General features: G+C 41.0%; 1 protein-coding gene across 1 annotated transcript in view; it reads right to left on the bottom strand.

Annotated features, from left to right (window-relative positions):
* Positions 1-15229, bottom strand: part of BRINP1 (BMP/retinoic acid inducible neural specific 1) — a 271211-nt gene extending 255982 nt beyond the window's left edge. Inside the window, exon 1 of the mRNA XM_044268412.1 lies at positions 15024-15229. Coding sequence (XP_044124347.1) covers positions 15024-15229 — 206 coding nt within the window. The remainder of the gene's footprint in view (positions 1-15023) is intronic.
* Between the last annotated feature and the right edge of the window lie 1311 nt (positions 15230-16540).

Genomic DNA, 16540 nt, shown 5'->3' with positions numbered 1-16540 from the left:
CAGAACGTTAATGCCTCGCTTCAGGCTCTGATGGCACAGCGTGCAAACCACTCGGGTCTTGTCGTCAGCACATTGTTTGAAGAAGTGCCATGCCAGGGAACTCCTTGAAGCTGCCTTTGGGGTGCTCGGTCCCAGATGGCGGCGGTCAGTAGCAGGCGGAGTCTCTTGGCGGCGGGTGTTCTGCTTTTGCCCACTGCTCCCTCTTTTGCTACGCTGTTGGCTCGGTCTCACCACTGCCTCTTCCTCCGAACTGTGAAAGTCAGTGGCACGACCTTCATTCCATGTGGGGTCTAGGACCTCATCGTCCCCTGCATCGTCTTCCACCCAGTCTTGATCCCTGACCTCCTGTTCAGTCTGCACACTGCAGAAAGACGCAGCAGTTGGCACCTGTGTTTCGTCATCATCAGAGACATGCTGAGGTGGTATTCCCATGTCCTCATCATCAGGAAACATAAGTGGTTGTGCGTCAGTGCATTCTATGTCTTTCACCGCTGGGGAAGGGCTAGGTGGATGCCCTTGGGAAACCCTGCCAGCGGAGTCTTCAAACAGCATAAGAGACTGCTGCATAACTTGAGGCTGAGACAGTTTCCCTGGTATGCATGGGGGTGATGTGACAGACTGATGGGGTTGGTTTTCAGGCGCCATCTGTGCGCTTTCTGCAGAAGACTGGGTGGGAGATAATGTGAACGTGCTGGATCCACTGTCGGCCACCCAATTGACTAATGCCTGTACCTGCTCAGGCCTTACCATCCTTAGAACGGCATTGGGCCCCACCATATATCGCTGTAAATTCTGGCGGCTACTGGGACCTGAGGTAGTTGGTACACTAGGACGTGTGGATGTGGCAGAACGGCCACGTCCTCTCCCAGCACCAGAGGGTCCACTAACACCACCACGACCATGTCCACGTCCGCGTCCCTTACTAGATGTTTTTCTCATTGTTATGGTTCACCACAACAACAAATATATTATTTGGCCCAATGTATTGTATTCAAATTCAGCGGGATATAAATTTGAGGCCTAGTATTTAGGCGCTGGGTGACCGGTATGGATTTAGTGACAGAATTAGACTTGGAAATGCACAGAAGCGTGTGTGTGAAGTTATTCTGAATGACCCTATGTGCACCTTCAATATGATCTACCCTTTTAGGGATAGATTTCAAATAGCTCTGATATAGCAGAAACGACTAAATTATGAAATTGCTAAATTGGGAATTGTATTTCAACCCAGAACAAAAAATGTGCTTTGACGGACACTAAATAACTTTCCCAGCCACAACAGGACAGCGGTAACGAGAGATTTAGCGGGATATAAATTTGAGGCCTAGTATTTAGGCGCTGGGTGACAGGTATGGGTTTAGTGACAGAATTAGATTTGGAAATGCACAGTAGCGGGTGTGTGAAGTTATTCTGAATGACCCTATGTGCACCTTGAATATTATATACCCTTTTAGGGATAGATTTCAAATAGCTCTGATATAGCAGAAACCACTAAATTATGAAATTGCTAAATTGGGAATTGTATTTCAACCCAGAACAAGAAATGTGCTTGAACGGACACTAAATAACTCGCCCAGCTACAGCACTAGGGACAGATTTAGCGGGATATAAATTTGAGGCCTAGTATTTAGGCGCTGGGTGACAGGTATGGGTTTAGTGCCAGAATTAGACTTGGAAATACACAGTAGCGGGTGTGTGTGAAGTTATTCTGAATGACCCAATGTGCACCTTGAATATTATATACCCTTTTAGGGATAGATTTCAAATAGCTCTGATATAGCAGAAACCACTAAATTATGAAATTGCTAAATTGGGAATTGTATTTCAACCCAGAACAAGAAATGTGCTTGAACGGACACTAAATAACTCGCCCAGCTACAGCACTAGGGACAGATTTAGCTGGATATAAATTTGAGGCCTAGTATTTAGGAGCTGGGTGACAGGTATGGGTTTAGTGCCAGAATTAGACTTGGAAATACACAGTAGCGGGTGTGTGTGAAGTTATTCTGAATGACCCAATGTGCACCTTGAATATTATATACCCTTTTAGGGATAGATTTCAAATAGCTCTGATATAGCAGAAACCACTAAATTATGAAATTGCTAAATTGGGAATTGTATTTCAACCCAGAACAAGAAATGTGCTTGAACGGACACTAAATAACTCGCCCAGCTACAGCACTAAGGACAGATTTAGCGGGATATAAATTTGAGGCCTAGTATTTAGGCGCTGGGTGACAGGTATGGGTTTAGTGCCAGAATTAGACTTGGAAATACACAGTAGCGGGTGTGTGTGAAGTTATTCTGAATGACCCAATGTGCACCTTGAATATTATATACCCTTTTAGGGATAGATTTCAAATAGCTCTGATATAGCAGAAACCACTAAATTATGAAATTGCTAAATTGGGAATTGTATTTCAACCCAGAACAAGAAATGTGCTTGAACGGACACTAAATAACTCGCCCAGCTACAGCACTAAGGACAGATTTAGCGGGATATAAATTTGAGGCCTAGTATTTAGGCGCTGGGTGACAGGTATGGGTTTAGTGCCAGAATTAGACTTGGAAATACACAGTAGCGGGTGTGTGTGAAGTTATTCTGAATGACCCAATGTGCACCTTGAATATTATATACCCTTTTAGGGATAGATTTCAAATAGCTCTGATATAGCAGAAACCACTAAATTATGAAATTGCTAAATTGGGAATTGTATTTCAACCCAGAACAAGAAATGTGCTTGAACGGACACTAAATAACTCGCCCAGCTACAGCACTAAGGACAGATTTAGCGGGATATAAATTTGAGGCCTAGTATTTAGGCGCTGGGTGACAGGTATGGGTTTAGTGCCAGAATTAGACTTGGAAATACACAGTAGCGGGTGTGTGTGAAGTTATTCTGAATGACCCAATGTGCACCTTGAATATTATATACCCTTTTAGGGATAGATTTCAAATAGCTCTGATATAGCAGAAACCACTAAATTATGAAATTGCTAAATTGGGAATTGTATTTCAACCCAGAACAAGAAATGTGCTTGAACGGACACTAAATAACTCGCCCAGCTACAGCACTAAGGACAGATTTAGCGGGATATAAATTTGAGGCCTAGTATTTAGGCGCTGGGTGACAGGTATGGGTTTAGTGCCAGAATTAGACTTGGAAATACACAGTAGCGGGTGTGTGTGAAGTTATTCTGAATGACCCAATGTGCACCTTGAATATTATATACCCTTTTAGGGATAGATTTCAAATAGCTCTGATATAGCAGAAACCACTAAATTATGAAATTGCTAAATTGGGAATTGTATTTCAACCCAGAACAAGAAATGTGCTTGAACGGACACTAAATAACTCGCCCAGCTACAGCACTAAGGACAGATTTAGCGGGATATAAATTTGAGGCCTAGTATTTAGGCGCTGGGTGACCGGTATGGATTTAGTGACAGAATTAGACTGGGATATGGCCAAAAAATAAACAGACTATTGCTGGTTAAATGCACTTGGTGTGACAGCTTCACCCTGATGTAGGCTTTAGCCAAAAAACAACCACACCATTGAGGGTTAAATGCACTTGGTGACAGGCGCAGCTTGCCCCTGATTTAGTATATGGCCAAAAAATGAACAGACTATTGCTGGTTAAATGCACTTGGTGTGACAGCTTCACCCTGATGTAGGCTTTAGCCAAAAAACAACCACACCATTGAGGGTTAAATGCACTTGGTGACAGGCGCAGCTTGCCCCTGATTTTGTATATGGCCAAAAAATGAACAGACTATTGCTGGTTAAATGCACTTGGTGTGACAGCTTCACCCTGATGTAGGCTTTAGCCAAAAAACAACCACACCATTGAGGGTTAAATGCACTTGGTCGCAGCTTGTGCTGGCGCACCACAAGACACAAAATGGCCGCCGATCACCCCAGAAAAATGTGACTGACAAACGGTCTGGGCAGCCTAAAAACAGTGAGCAATTGAGGATCAGCAGCTCAATGATCCACAGCTGCAGATCGATCAGTTAATCAAGTCCTTTGGAGGAGTTAATCTGCCTAATCTCGCCCTACTGTCGCAGCCGCAACCTCTCCCTACGCTAATCAGAGCAGAGTGACGGGCGGCGCTATGTGACTCCAGCTTAAATAGAGGCTGGGTCACATGGTGCTCTGGCCAATCACAGCCATGCCAATAGTAGGCATGGCTGTGATGGCCTCTTGGGGCAAGTAGTATGACGCTTGTTGATTGGCTGCTTTGCAGCCTTTCAAAAAGCGCCAAGAAAGCGTCACAAAAGCGCGAAGAAAGCGACGAACACCGAACCCGAACCCGGACTTTTACGAAAATGTCCGGGTTCGGGTCCGTGTCACGGACACCCCAAAATTCGGTACGAACCCGAACTATACAGTTCGAGTTCGCTCATCCCTAGTCATAATTAATCAACAAATACACATTTGTGTCACCAAGCTGACGTTCTATTTCCGCAATATATTTATGTTTATCCAGGATGACTACCCCCCCACCCTTATCGGCAGGTTTAATTACCAAATGGGGATCATTCCTTAATTGATCTAAGGCGGCTATTTCAAATTTCGTCATGTTAGGACGGGTAAATCTATGAGTAACAGATGATTTCAGAGCGGACAAATCCTTTTTAACCACGTTCATAAAGGCCTCCAACGCAGGGTTGTCAACCACTGGTGTAAAGGTACTTTTCCCTGGTAGACTGAGTCTCCTCATGCAAAACTCGCTCGCAGGAGGGGAGTCAGTCAACACTTTATTGTGAAACCATATTTTTAATTTTATAGATCTAAAAAAACCACACATATCTGTCTCAAGATTAAACCAATTAACATGTGCATTTGGACAATATGATAATCCCTTAAAAAGTACACTCACTTGAAACGGTGTGAGTAACTTGGAAGATAAATTAATGACAGTCATTTCTTCCTTTGCTGCGGTTTGTTCTGTGGTCGTAGCTTGCTGTTCCGGGTTTTTATGCCGTCTGTGTCTACGTCCTCCTCTTCGGGTCCGGTTCCGTTTACAGGTGCTGTTTCCTTCCCTAAAAAAGGGGCGCGAGAAGATGTGGATGTGGACAACTGTGGCAATCTCTTCTTTCTTTTATTATCATTATAATTCACATTAGGATTTCTGGTATCCGTCTGCCAGGTATAAATATTCCCTTTCTTATAGTCGTCCAAATCTCTGTTCCATTTGGAACGCTTGATTTCCTCCGCCTCGACTTGGGTTTTTAGTAGCCATGCGGCTGATCTTTCAAAAAATGCAGTGGATTCTTCAGATGTCAGAAGAGTTTTCAAGCGTTCTTCTGTCTCACTAATTTCTACCGACAAGATGGAAAGTTCGGTTTGCAAAAACTGTATATTCAACAAAATAAAGTCCAGTGAGTATCTGGTGGAGAGTGCCTGTGGGTGGAGGTTTGTCTTTGACATGCTGTGGTTTTGACAGTATTAGTTAACAGGGCTGTTTTTGGCCAGTATTCACATGAACATGCGGTTTTGTCGAACATGATCAGACCTTCGCTGTTTTCCCTCAGCCTCTGTGGTGTATGATTTTAAACATTAATACATGATTTAATTCTTTTGTATCTTTATGCACTTTATTTATGCACATATGCACTTTGTAGTATACATTATTTAAATGTTACAAGCTTGGATGCAACACTAATGGACACATCCCTGTGTATCCAGCAGTATGGTACTTTGCATAAATAATTGTTCACATGATCTAATGAGGTGAACTACTTTCACATGTTTACCAGTCACATGTCTTGATTTGTAAAATTCATTGGTTGTCTGATTTTTGAAAAAGCTGTATAAGACATGCACAGTCTTGTGTTTCATTGCTTGAGAAAGGCTCGATTGTGAGCTGAAACGTTGCAATTATTTTTCACATGGGTGAATAAAGATTTCTACTTTTTTCAAGTCTTGGAGTGCTGTCCGATTCTCTGCATATATTAGAAGGTGGAAAGCTCATTCCTTTGGACATAGCACCTGAGCCAACAGACTGGTGCCGCCAAATCTCCTTTTCTGCTATACGTATACAGCTTCTTTGGCAGAGCACAGCGAATTATTTATACAACAATTTTTTATATTCTAATTTTTCACCATGGAACTTGATCCAACATGTGGATCCACCTTCACACAGGAGGAGGCCGAGAGCATTATACGTGGGATTGATGGAGATGCAGCCTTTCTAAACATCCCTTCCACTAAGGAGCTGAAGAAAAGGTATGACCCTTTAACAAAGAAATCTACTGCATTACGTCTTCATATGACTACATTGGGCGAATATTATAAAGTCAAACGCATACCTCGGGGCATGAGATCCAACCTACGCCCCAATCTGTTTACAAATGACTCTATTTTTTGCAAAAAGTTTGAGGCACTCTCCACCAGATACTCACTGGACTTTATTTTGTTGAATATACAGTTTTTGCAAACCGAACTTTCCATCTTGTCGGTAGAAATTAGTGAGACAGAAGAACGCTTGAAAACTCTTCTGACATCTGAAGAATCCACTGCATTTTTTGAAAGATCAGCCGCATGGCTACTAAAAACCCAAGTCGAGGCGGAGGAAATCAAGCGTTCCAAATGGAACAGAGATTTGGACGACTATAAGAAAGGGAATATTTATACCTGGCAGACGGATACCAGAAATCCTAATGTGAATTATAATGATAATAAAAGAAAGAAGAGATTGCCACAGTTGTCCACATCCACATCTTCTCGCGCCCCTTTTTTAGGGAAGGAAACAGCACCTGTAAACGGAACCGGACCCGAAGAGGAGGACGTAGACACAGACGGCATAAAAACCCGGAACAGCAAGCTACGACCACAGAACAAACCGCAGCAAAGGAAGAAATGACTGTCATTAATTTATCTTCCAAGTTACTCACACCGTTTCAAGTGAGTGTACTTTTTAAGGGATTATCATATTGTCCAAATGCACATGTTAATTGGTTTAATCTTGAGACAGATATGTGTGGTTTTTTTAGATCTATAAAATTAAAAATATGGTTTCACAATAAAGTGTTGACTGACTCCCCTCCTGCGAGCGAGTTTTGCATGAGGAGACTCAGTCTACCAGGGAAAAGTACCTTTACACCAGTGGTTGACAACCCTGCGTTGGAGGCCTTTATGAACGTGGTTAAAAAGGATTTGTCCGCTCTGAAATCATCTGTTACTCATAGATTTACCCGTCCTAACATGACGAAATTTGAAATAGCCGCCTTAGATCAATTAAGGAATGATCCCCATTTGGTAATTAAACCTGCCGATAAGGGTGGGGGGGTAGTCATCCTGGATAAACATAAATATATTGCGGAAATAGAACGTCAGCTTGGTGACACAAATGTGTATTTGTTGATTAATTATGACCCAAAATTTGAGATTGCCAGGATTATTGGACAGTGTCTTACTGATGCATTGGCGGCAGGGGTGATCGACCGGGATCTTTGTGAGCACCTTGTGGTGACACATCCAGTCACACCAGTGATGTATGTGCTTCCCAAGGTCCACAAATCTCTGGTTGATCCCCCTGGCCGGCCGATAGTATCTGGCTCTGAGTCAATATTCAGCAACATTGCCATTTTTTTGGACAAGATACTTCGCAATTTTGCGACAGGGGCGGTCTCATACATTCAAGACACGACCGATTTTTTGTGTAAACTCAACGCAATTGAGGTGGATAGAGAGCAGACATATATTCTTGCATCTTTCGATGTAGTCTCTCTCTACACCTCAATTGACCACACGTTGGGCATAACGGCTGTTGAATGTATGTTGGCACTCTCCTCAATGACAGAATCAGCTATACATTTCATTTTATCTCTCTTGCGCATTGTTCTACATTGGAACTATTTTCTGTTTCAAGATTCCTTTTATAAGCAATTAAGGGGAGTAGCGATGGGGTCGAATGTGGCCCCAACGTTCGCAAATATTTTTATGCGAAAATTTGAGGAAGACGTCATCTATGTTTCACACCACTTCAGACATGTTCTGCGGTGGTGGCGTTATATCGATGACGTCTTCCTCATTTGGACCGGCACGGAGAAGGAATTAATTGACTTCCATATGTATTTGAATAGCATTGATAGTGATCTCCAATTCACTTTGATTTTTTCACACACTGAGGTACAGTTCCTTGATACCACGGTTGTCTGGTCTGGGGAAAAGTTCCTTACTAAACTATACACTAAACCTACTGACAAGAATACCATATTAAGGTATGATAGTAATCACCCGAAAAATATGGTTAGGCATTTACCGTACTCGCAATTTTTGCGGGTGCGTAGAATAACATCAGAGGAGAGCAACTTGACGGAGGCCCTTGAGGATATGTCAAGGAAGTTTAAAGACAGGGGTTATCCGCCAAAGTTGCTACAGACACATAAATATAAGGCTCTGGAGATGGACAGAGATTTGACCTTAGTGAGGAAAGATAAGGAAAATCCCCAACGTCGGATTCCTTTTATCTCTACTCATACGGAGGAAAGTGCAGCCATCAGCAAGATTATTAGAAAACACTGGAGTATACTGGGCAATACTTTCAGTGATATCCAAGAATTTAGACTGCCTCCCCTGTTTTCATACCGGAGAGCTAGCAGTCTGAAAGACCAATTGGTGAGAGCAGATTGTGGCTCAAGGCAGCGAGCACGTCAAATGAAATTGTCAAAATATGGATTGGGCAGCTTCCCATGTTTAAGCTGCGTAAATTGCAAATACATAGGCAAGGGACGCAGCTTTCTACATCCTGCCACTGGTAAAACTTATCCTATTAATTTTCATTTGACGTGCAATTCTAATTTTGTAATCTATGTGTTAACCTGCCCATGTAAAATTCTGTATGTGGGAGAAACCTCCACTGATTTGAAAACCAGGTTAAATAACCATAGATTTTCAATTCGCCAAAAACGACATGATTTACCAGTACCAAAGCATTTTTCTGAGCAGAAACATTCAGAACGTGAATTAACATGCTGGATTGTAGATCATGTACCTCCCCCCAGGAGAGGGGGCAATCGAATAAATATATTGAAAAACAAAGAAATGTGGTGGATCTACACTTTAGATAGCCTAAAACCTAAAGGGTTAAATGTGGAATACAATCCTGGATGCTTCTAGATTACTGTTTGCCTGATACCCCACTTCTTATGCTTTCTGACATGATACCTGTTGTGATGATGGAATTTAGATAAGATTCACAAGCACATGAGTAATTTTCTCTTATTTGTTTTTTAGACACCACACAGACTGATGCGGAAACAGTGAATATAGAAGTCTGGACACATGCGACAACCTGCGATGTTCTATGTATATGAATTTAACTGGATAGAATTTTTTCTGTTACTGTATCCACGATGTGTCAAAATCAATTTTCTGCTATCAAGTGATTTATATGGGAGATCCCCATTACACTGTCTATGGACCGTTATAATGGGACGGTTCGGGGTGCACTACATTTGCATGTGGTGTCCCCCTTACCTGACCATAACTTTGGAGGGGTTGATCTACCCGGGAGGTTGGATCCCTCTCTAATTGGTCCTGACAGTGAAGCATATACAGTGTCAAGCGCCTTGCTACAAAGACGATGCCTTTAATAATGTCACATTGTGCGTATGCAATAGCTCCCACACGGCAATAGTATGATATCTGGCTGCCGAGGATATATTGGAGCGCAGTTGCGAGCGCACACTGTGGGTGGAGGTTTGTCTTTGACATGCTGTGGTTTTGACAGTATTAGTTAACAGGGCTGTTTTTGGCCAGTATTCACATGAACATGCGGTTTTGTCGAACATGATCAGACCTTCGCTGTTTTCCCTCAGCCTCTGTGGTGTATGATTTTAAACATTAATACATGATTTAATTCTTTTGTATCTTTATGCACTTTATTTATGCACATATGCACTTTGTAGTATACATTATTTAAATGTTACAAGCTTGGATGCAACACTAATGGACACATCCCTGTGTATCCAGCAGTATGGTACTTTGCATAAATAATTGTTCACATGATCTAATGAGGTGAACTACTTTCACATGTTTACCAGTCACATGTCTTGATTTGTAAAATTCATTGGTTGTCTGATTTTTGAAAAAGCTGTATAAGACATGCACAGTCTTGTGTTTCATTGCTTGAGAAAGGCTCGATTGTGAGCTGAAACGTTGCAATTATTTTTCACATGGGTGAATAAAGATTTCTACTTTTTTCAAGTCTTGGAGTGCTGTCCGATTCTCTGCATATATTAGAAGGTGGAAAGCTCATTCCTTTGGACATAGCACCTGAGCCAACAGACTGGTGCCGCCAAATCTCCTTTTCTGATATATATATATATATATATATATATATATATATATATAAAAGCAAATATTAGACTGTAACATGTAGTGTGTTAATAAATACCTTTTATTTAAGCACAGTGTGTAGTCTTTTGTAGTAGTAAGGAGCTGCAGAAATAGCCACAGGTAGTTCAGTGGAGTGTATAGGTAACAGAGGTAGTTAGCTAGTTAACCTTGCTAGGTATATATATATATATATATATATATATATATATATATGATTTAGGCATAAATAGGCAGAGTTATCACTAGATGACTCACGCCTATTTATGAATATTAATTATTGAGATTTGCATAAATATCAATAATTAATATCCCCTTTACATAAACCTACCTTCATAAGCTCAGATGTGTTCTAATAAAATGCTATTACTTTAGTACATCATTTAAGGGGGTTTCAGCTTATCACATTGTATTTTTCTTGAAGGGGTTCCCCAAAAACTATGTGGATCACATTCTAACATTGATTGGGACTCCCAGAAATCAGCTGTAAATTGCAAGACAACGTCACAGCAAGTGTCTACTTCCCCTACAGTGGAGATTGTCAGAGGGGAAATGAGGTAGTACAGAGATACCATAAAAAAAACCTGATGTTCCAAGAGACAGACTTTGCAGCTGCTCCCTGCTCCATATAACTGGTGGAAGTCCCAAAAAAGAGAACTTTCTGAAGGCAGGGTTCTCTGAAGATGGGTCTTGTAAACCAGACAAGCCCCTTAAGTTCTTTCTGAACACAAAATACAGTAACTTCTCAATTTGACTCCTGTAAGTCAGCAGAGAACGATTCTATGAGCATCCTTATGTAAAAGGTATGTTGAATCAACCCCACACATCCGCTTAGTTCCTGCTGTTCTGCCTGTACAGCAGGGGTCGAGTGGAGGGGGAACGCGTGGGAACGGCGTTCCTGCACTTTTTTCATGGCAGGAACGCCGTTCCCTTTCAACGCGGCTGAAATCAGGGGGTGAAGCGCACTGTGCAGGGCAGGCTAAGCGGCTTCACAGCTGTCTGTGCGGTGCTGCTGCTGTCTGTGACTCCTCTCATGGCGCCCCGCCCCCTACTGACATCATCTCCTTCACTTCTTCTGTCGGCCTAATACGCTGCGAGTATGTTCAGTCACTTCGCAGCTGACACATAGGAGATCATTTAGAATGTCTTTAAGAAAAGTTTGTCCCTGGGATTCTAACTCACGACCTCTACACATCAGAGGCAAGGCATTTACCCTCACAGCCATGAAAGCTGTCTAGGTAGTTGCTTTAAAAAAAATAAATAAATAAATAAGACTTCTACTTATACCTAGTGTACTGATACCTAGTGTACAACCATACACATGACAGCTGCCCACTGTGTATGGATGTAGCAGAGCTGGGTGTGTTGGGGCAGCTGTCATGTGTATGGTTGTACACTAGGTATCAGTACACTAGGTATAAGTAGAAGTCTTATTTTTTTTTTTTTTAAGCAACTACCTAGACAGCTTTCATGGCTGTGGGGGTAAATGCCTTGCCTCTGATGTGTAGAGGTCATGAGTTCAAATCCCAGGACAAACTTTTCTAAAAGTTTTTTTTTTTTTTAAGACTCCTACTGATACCTAGTGTACTGATACCTAGTGTACAACCATACACATGACAGCTGCCCCAACACACCCAGCTCTGCTACATCCATACACAGTGGGCAAAGTTACCTACAGTAGAAGTCTTATATATATTTTTTTTAAGTTATTAGCTAGATAGCTTTCATAGCTGTGAGGGCATATGCCTTGCATCTGATGTGTAGGGGTCATGAGTTTGAATCCCATGACAAACTTTTCTAAAAGTGTTTTTTTTTTTTTTTAAATACCGGACTGTTACTTTACTGCCACGGGGGAGGCGGGCTATTGGCGCCATGATACTGGCACATGAAGGGGGTAGGAGAGAGGAACTTGATACTGGCACATTAGGGGACAGGGGGAGAGGATGGCACTATGATATTGTGTTTTGATCACAATGTGTACATTTGGCTCAGTCCGCAGCTACACAAATTACAGCGTGCTAGATTTTCTGTGCTTTTTTTTTTTTTTTGGAGGGGGGGGGGGGTTGCAGTGGATCTTGGGTGAGTTCCCACACTTTTTTTCCCAGGACTTGACCCCTGCTGTACAGTATATAGGGCAGTATGTTCCGTGTGACAGATCTGCTTTAAACATGCAAACCAGTCATAGTTTTATCAAGCTGCATCATAGCTGGATGGAGCCTACGAGTCGCATCATCTTCATGAAAGAGAATATCAAAAGCGACAATGCGTGGAAAGATGTCATGTAAAAATAATGCATGCAGGATGCGTTTCTTTTCTATTTTTCCAGCTATGAGACTTTGTTTTTTATCATAATTAAATATTTTAATGTATCCCCATAAAACAGAGTTGTTCTAATATACAGGATGCATATTACTTTTCACTTGGCACGTTGGTGAAAATGGTTAGATATGTCTATTAGAAATGACATAAGGTTGGCTTCATCTTTTACAGTCAAGTGAGCAATATGATGAGCCCATTCAGCCCCACTCGTTTCTCAGTTTCGGTATTTTCTGCTGATATTTAATTATACCTCTGTTTTCTTTCCATTTCAGATGCAATATTAGAAAGAAAGTCGGCACAGTTCTGACTGAGGCTGAAAGACATCTCTCGGTGGCTTTTTTACGCATTTCCTATCACGTTTGGCCAGGGGCCTACAAAGAAAATATATTACCACATATGAAACCTCAGCTATAAAAAGGATGAAGGATGACATCCATATGCCCTAACAGGGGGCATGAACAGGCATTGGTTATTTACCATAGCTTGTCATACCTTCTCACTTTCTTCTGGGATTCGTGTCTCCACCTATCCCTTGGTTGAACTTGATGGACTCATGTCTTTTTTCAACCATATTAACTATGTAACTATGTAACCTTACCATGAAGATTTACTATAAGGTGTGAGAGCAGTTTTACAATGGCTGATGATTAGGCACATGATCATTGCTCTCTGTAAATATGCCACAATCACCTGACAAATTAGTCAATTAGACAATTGTCGAGTTATAAGATTTTTTTATGCACCGGTAAAAATCATTTTTTGTAAGCAGCACAGTGGCCTGGGTACACAAAGGGTGTGCTGGCAACAAGTGAAGAACAATGATATTAATGATTGTCCTACCCTATACTAACAATTATTGCTGCATGTAAAGGACACTTAACAAGAACCATTCAACTGACATTCTTATCAATTGTTAATGGTCAGAAAATGTGACATAGTATAAACACTCTAACTAGCACAGAACAACGATATAGCAAATCAATTGGAGCTCCTTTAGGATTTTTTACAAAGGTTAAATACTACTTGAATGAATGACCACATAGTTCACTACTTTTGATCATTGGTTAACATGATTGTCGCTAGGACGGTCCAGTATACACAGAAAGATATCATACTGGCAAAAGGGGCACTTTTATGCTTACATAAAAGATGAGATCAGCCAACAAGTAAGTTTGCTGGTTTGTTGGCTGATCAAGATAGTGTTTACACATAGGAATGATTGGGTGAATGCATGCTCAAAAAGGTTCAAAGGCTTCATTCATGTTTTTACAACTGTGTTGGGGCACAGAGTTGTATTTTACTATTTAAATATCCATATATTTATATGTTCTCAATGTATATGTAATAAAGATTCACTTTTCTTTATTCATTTAATGTTAAAGTTAACAAAGATTTAAGAAGGCGCTTTTGTGTATATGTTTATTTTATTTTACTGCAATTTATTCTGATACATGCATCATTAATTATATTTGAAATGTAGATTATGTGTTCTCACCTCATGTGATATGAAGTAATATAACATGTGAAACATTCAATTTTCTGTATGTTATATAGAAATTTCTTATAAACATTTTTTGTATAATCATGTAATTTTTTGTATAATCATGTAATTTACACAGTAATTATGTATGCTATTTAAACACCTGAGTTTGCACTGACTGTTATGGCTTGACAAAAATTATTTAGTTCCAAATAAGGGACACCATTTTCAGAGGATTTCTTTTCGCATTGTACAAGTCCTTTCCCTTCCATGGTCTCTTCTACCAGCTAGTATTTGGACTCCTGTTTTGGATTACTATTTATTTGTCACAAACACAAACTGAAGACATGGATCTCAGTACTCATTTGTTAAAAAAAAAAAAACATTCAGCACATGCGTTTCCTAGCAATCCTCCACTGCATGTATCAAGTTTAGGGCTTGTTCACACGAACGTTGGTGTCCCGTTCCCGTATTGCAGACTGCATTTGCAGATCCACAATACACGGGCACCGTTCCGTTGTCATTCCGCATCACGGATGCGGACCCATTCGTTTCCATTTTCTGGGGTTTCCGTTCCATGCCTCCGCACCGCAAAAAGATAGAACATGCTCTATCTTTTTGCGTAACGGAGGAATCGCGGACCCAATCAAGTGAATATGTATGCGATCCCAATGCTCCTGCCCCACGGAAGGTGCCCGTGCATTGCGGACCGGACAGGCTTCACATGTTCGTGTGAACGAGCCCTTAATATGATCTGCCCAACCAACATGTGACTCCCTCAAGTATGACCACCAACATTCAACATGCATCATTTTCAATTTACTCTGCCCCCCTAAAGACAAGAGTGTGTTCATAGAAAAGGTGGAAATTTTAACCTGTAAATCTTGTATCTAGTTGAGTAGCCCTGCCGATGCCTCTCCACAAAGGACAGGTAACTCTTAGAATGGTGAAATGGACCTCGATCAGAGATGAGCCAGTCAAACTCTTTGGAGACATGTTCCTGGGATTGGAATGATTCCTGTACAGCGATCTGCTCCCAAACAAACAGGAAAGAGAGCAACTTGACTAGACGCCAGCTCATGCTTCTCTCTCTGCTTCTCCCCTCTCATTCTTGCTCCATTTTCTGGAGTCCTGTTAGAAGAAAGAAGAGAATTATAAACAATTTATTACAGCTGCATTGTCTACTCATTTGCACACTACCCCATATTTTTCTCATTGATGCTGTATATATACAGACACAAATCAAAAACTTAAAGCAACAATAAACGATACAGTAGTGTTAAAAAAAAGCTGTCAAACACCATTAACCTGATAAATCACTGTTTTAGGAAGAAGTGATATTTCTACATAGCAAATAATGTACTTGTGAGTGTAGTAGAGTAATAGAAAAAAAACACCCAACAATTAGCACATGCATGTCCCTCATTCTAAGTAAATGAATTATTAAGCATTGAAAGTGGGGTGCTCAAAATAATAGCAGTGAAGAGCCAAATTGGTGAAGTCATTCATTTCTGCTGTACAGTATATTGTGTCACGTTTGGCTTTTATTTAAGGTACTGTTGAAGAATGGAAAATGTTCTACATGTTTATAGCGCATTTACTTTTAAATTACTAGGGAAAATGGGTCATTCCAGACATTGTTCTGATGAAAAACATACTTTCATTAAAAAGTTGATTGTAGAGGGAAAGCATAGGGAAATGCAGCAAATTATAGGCTGCTTAGCTAAAATAATCTCAAATGCCTTGAAGAGACAAACAAAACCGGAAAGGTGCGGAAGAAAGCAGGGAACTGCTGTTCAAATGGATCGAAAAATAGCCAAAAAGGCAAAGGCTCAGCCAACGATTAAGTGAACTAAAGTTACCAGGAATAAATTGAAATGATATATTGAATATACGCCTATAAATACAATAGAGCAAATAACATGGGGATAGGCGCTAAAACAAAATAATAATGTCTTTATTAATTGTCTGATTAAGAAATAAGGGGTATCAACCGTCAGTATAATGTGCAAAACTGACTTTAACAATTGTGAAAACACTGATACATACCAAATAGCACCACCATCTGGATTGCCAGTGTAATCTCACAAGCTACTAGCATAAGGGGCTCATTCAACCACAGGGTTCAAGATGTGTATCCCAGGGTGAAAGGTATCAAGGGGATGTATTGGTATGGGAATTTCACCAAACACCACTCCAAAACAGTGAGAGCCAGCGCGCAGACTCTCACTGCACTAATAATCACAGGTGCTGGACTATGGCAGAGCAATAGCATTCACTCCAGGTGGATTAAAGGAGCAATGGTTGCCCTGACATGTCCATTATTTGCAACAGCTCAACACTGCGTTTCCATGCATTGGGAATGCATTTCATCAGGAGCTATGTGCACCAG

The sequence above is a fragment of the Bufo gargarizans genome, chromosome 9 (genome assembly GCF_014858855.1).
Source record: "Bufo gargarizans isolate SCDJY-AF-19 chromosome 9, ASM1485885v1, whole genome shotgun sequence".
Taxonomy (NCBI): domain Eukaryota; kingdom Metazoa; phylum Chordata; class Amphibia; order Anura; family Bufonidae; genus Bufo; species Bufo gargarizans.
The sequence above is the reverse complement of the archived record's forward strand: the minus strand, read 5'-3'. Positions and strand labels throughout refer to the sequence as shown.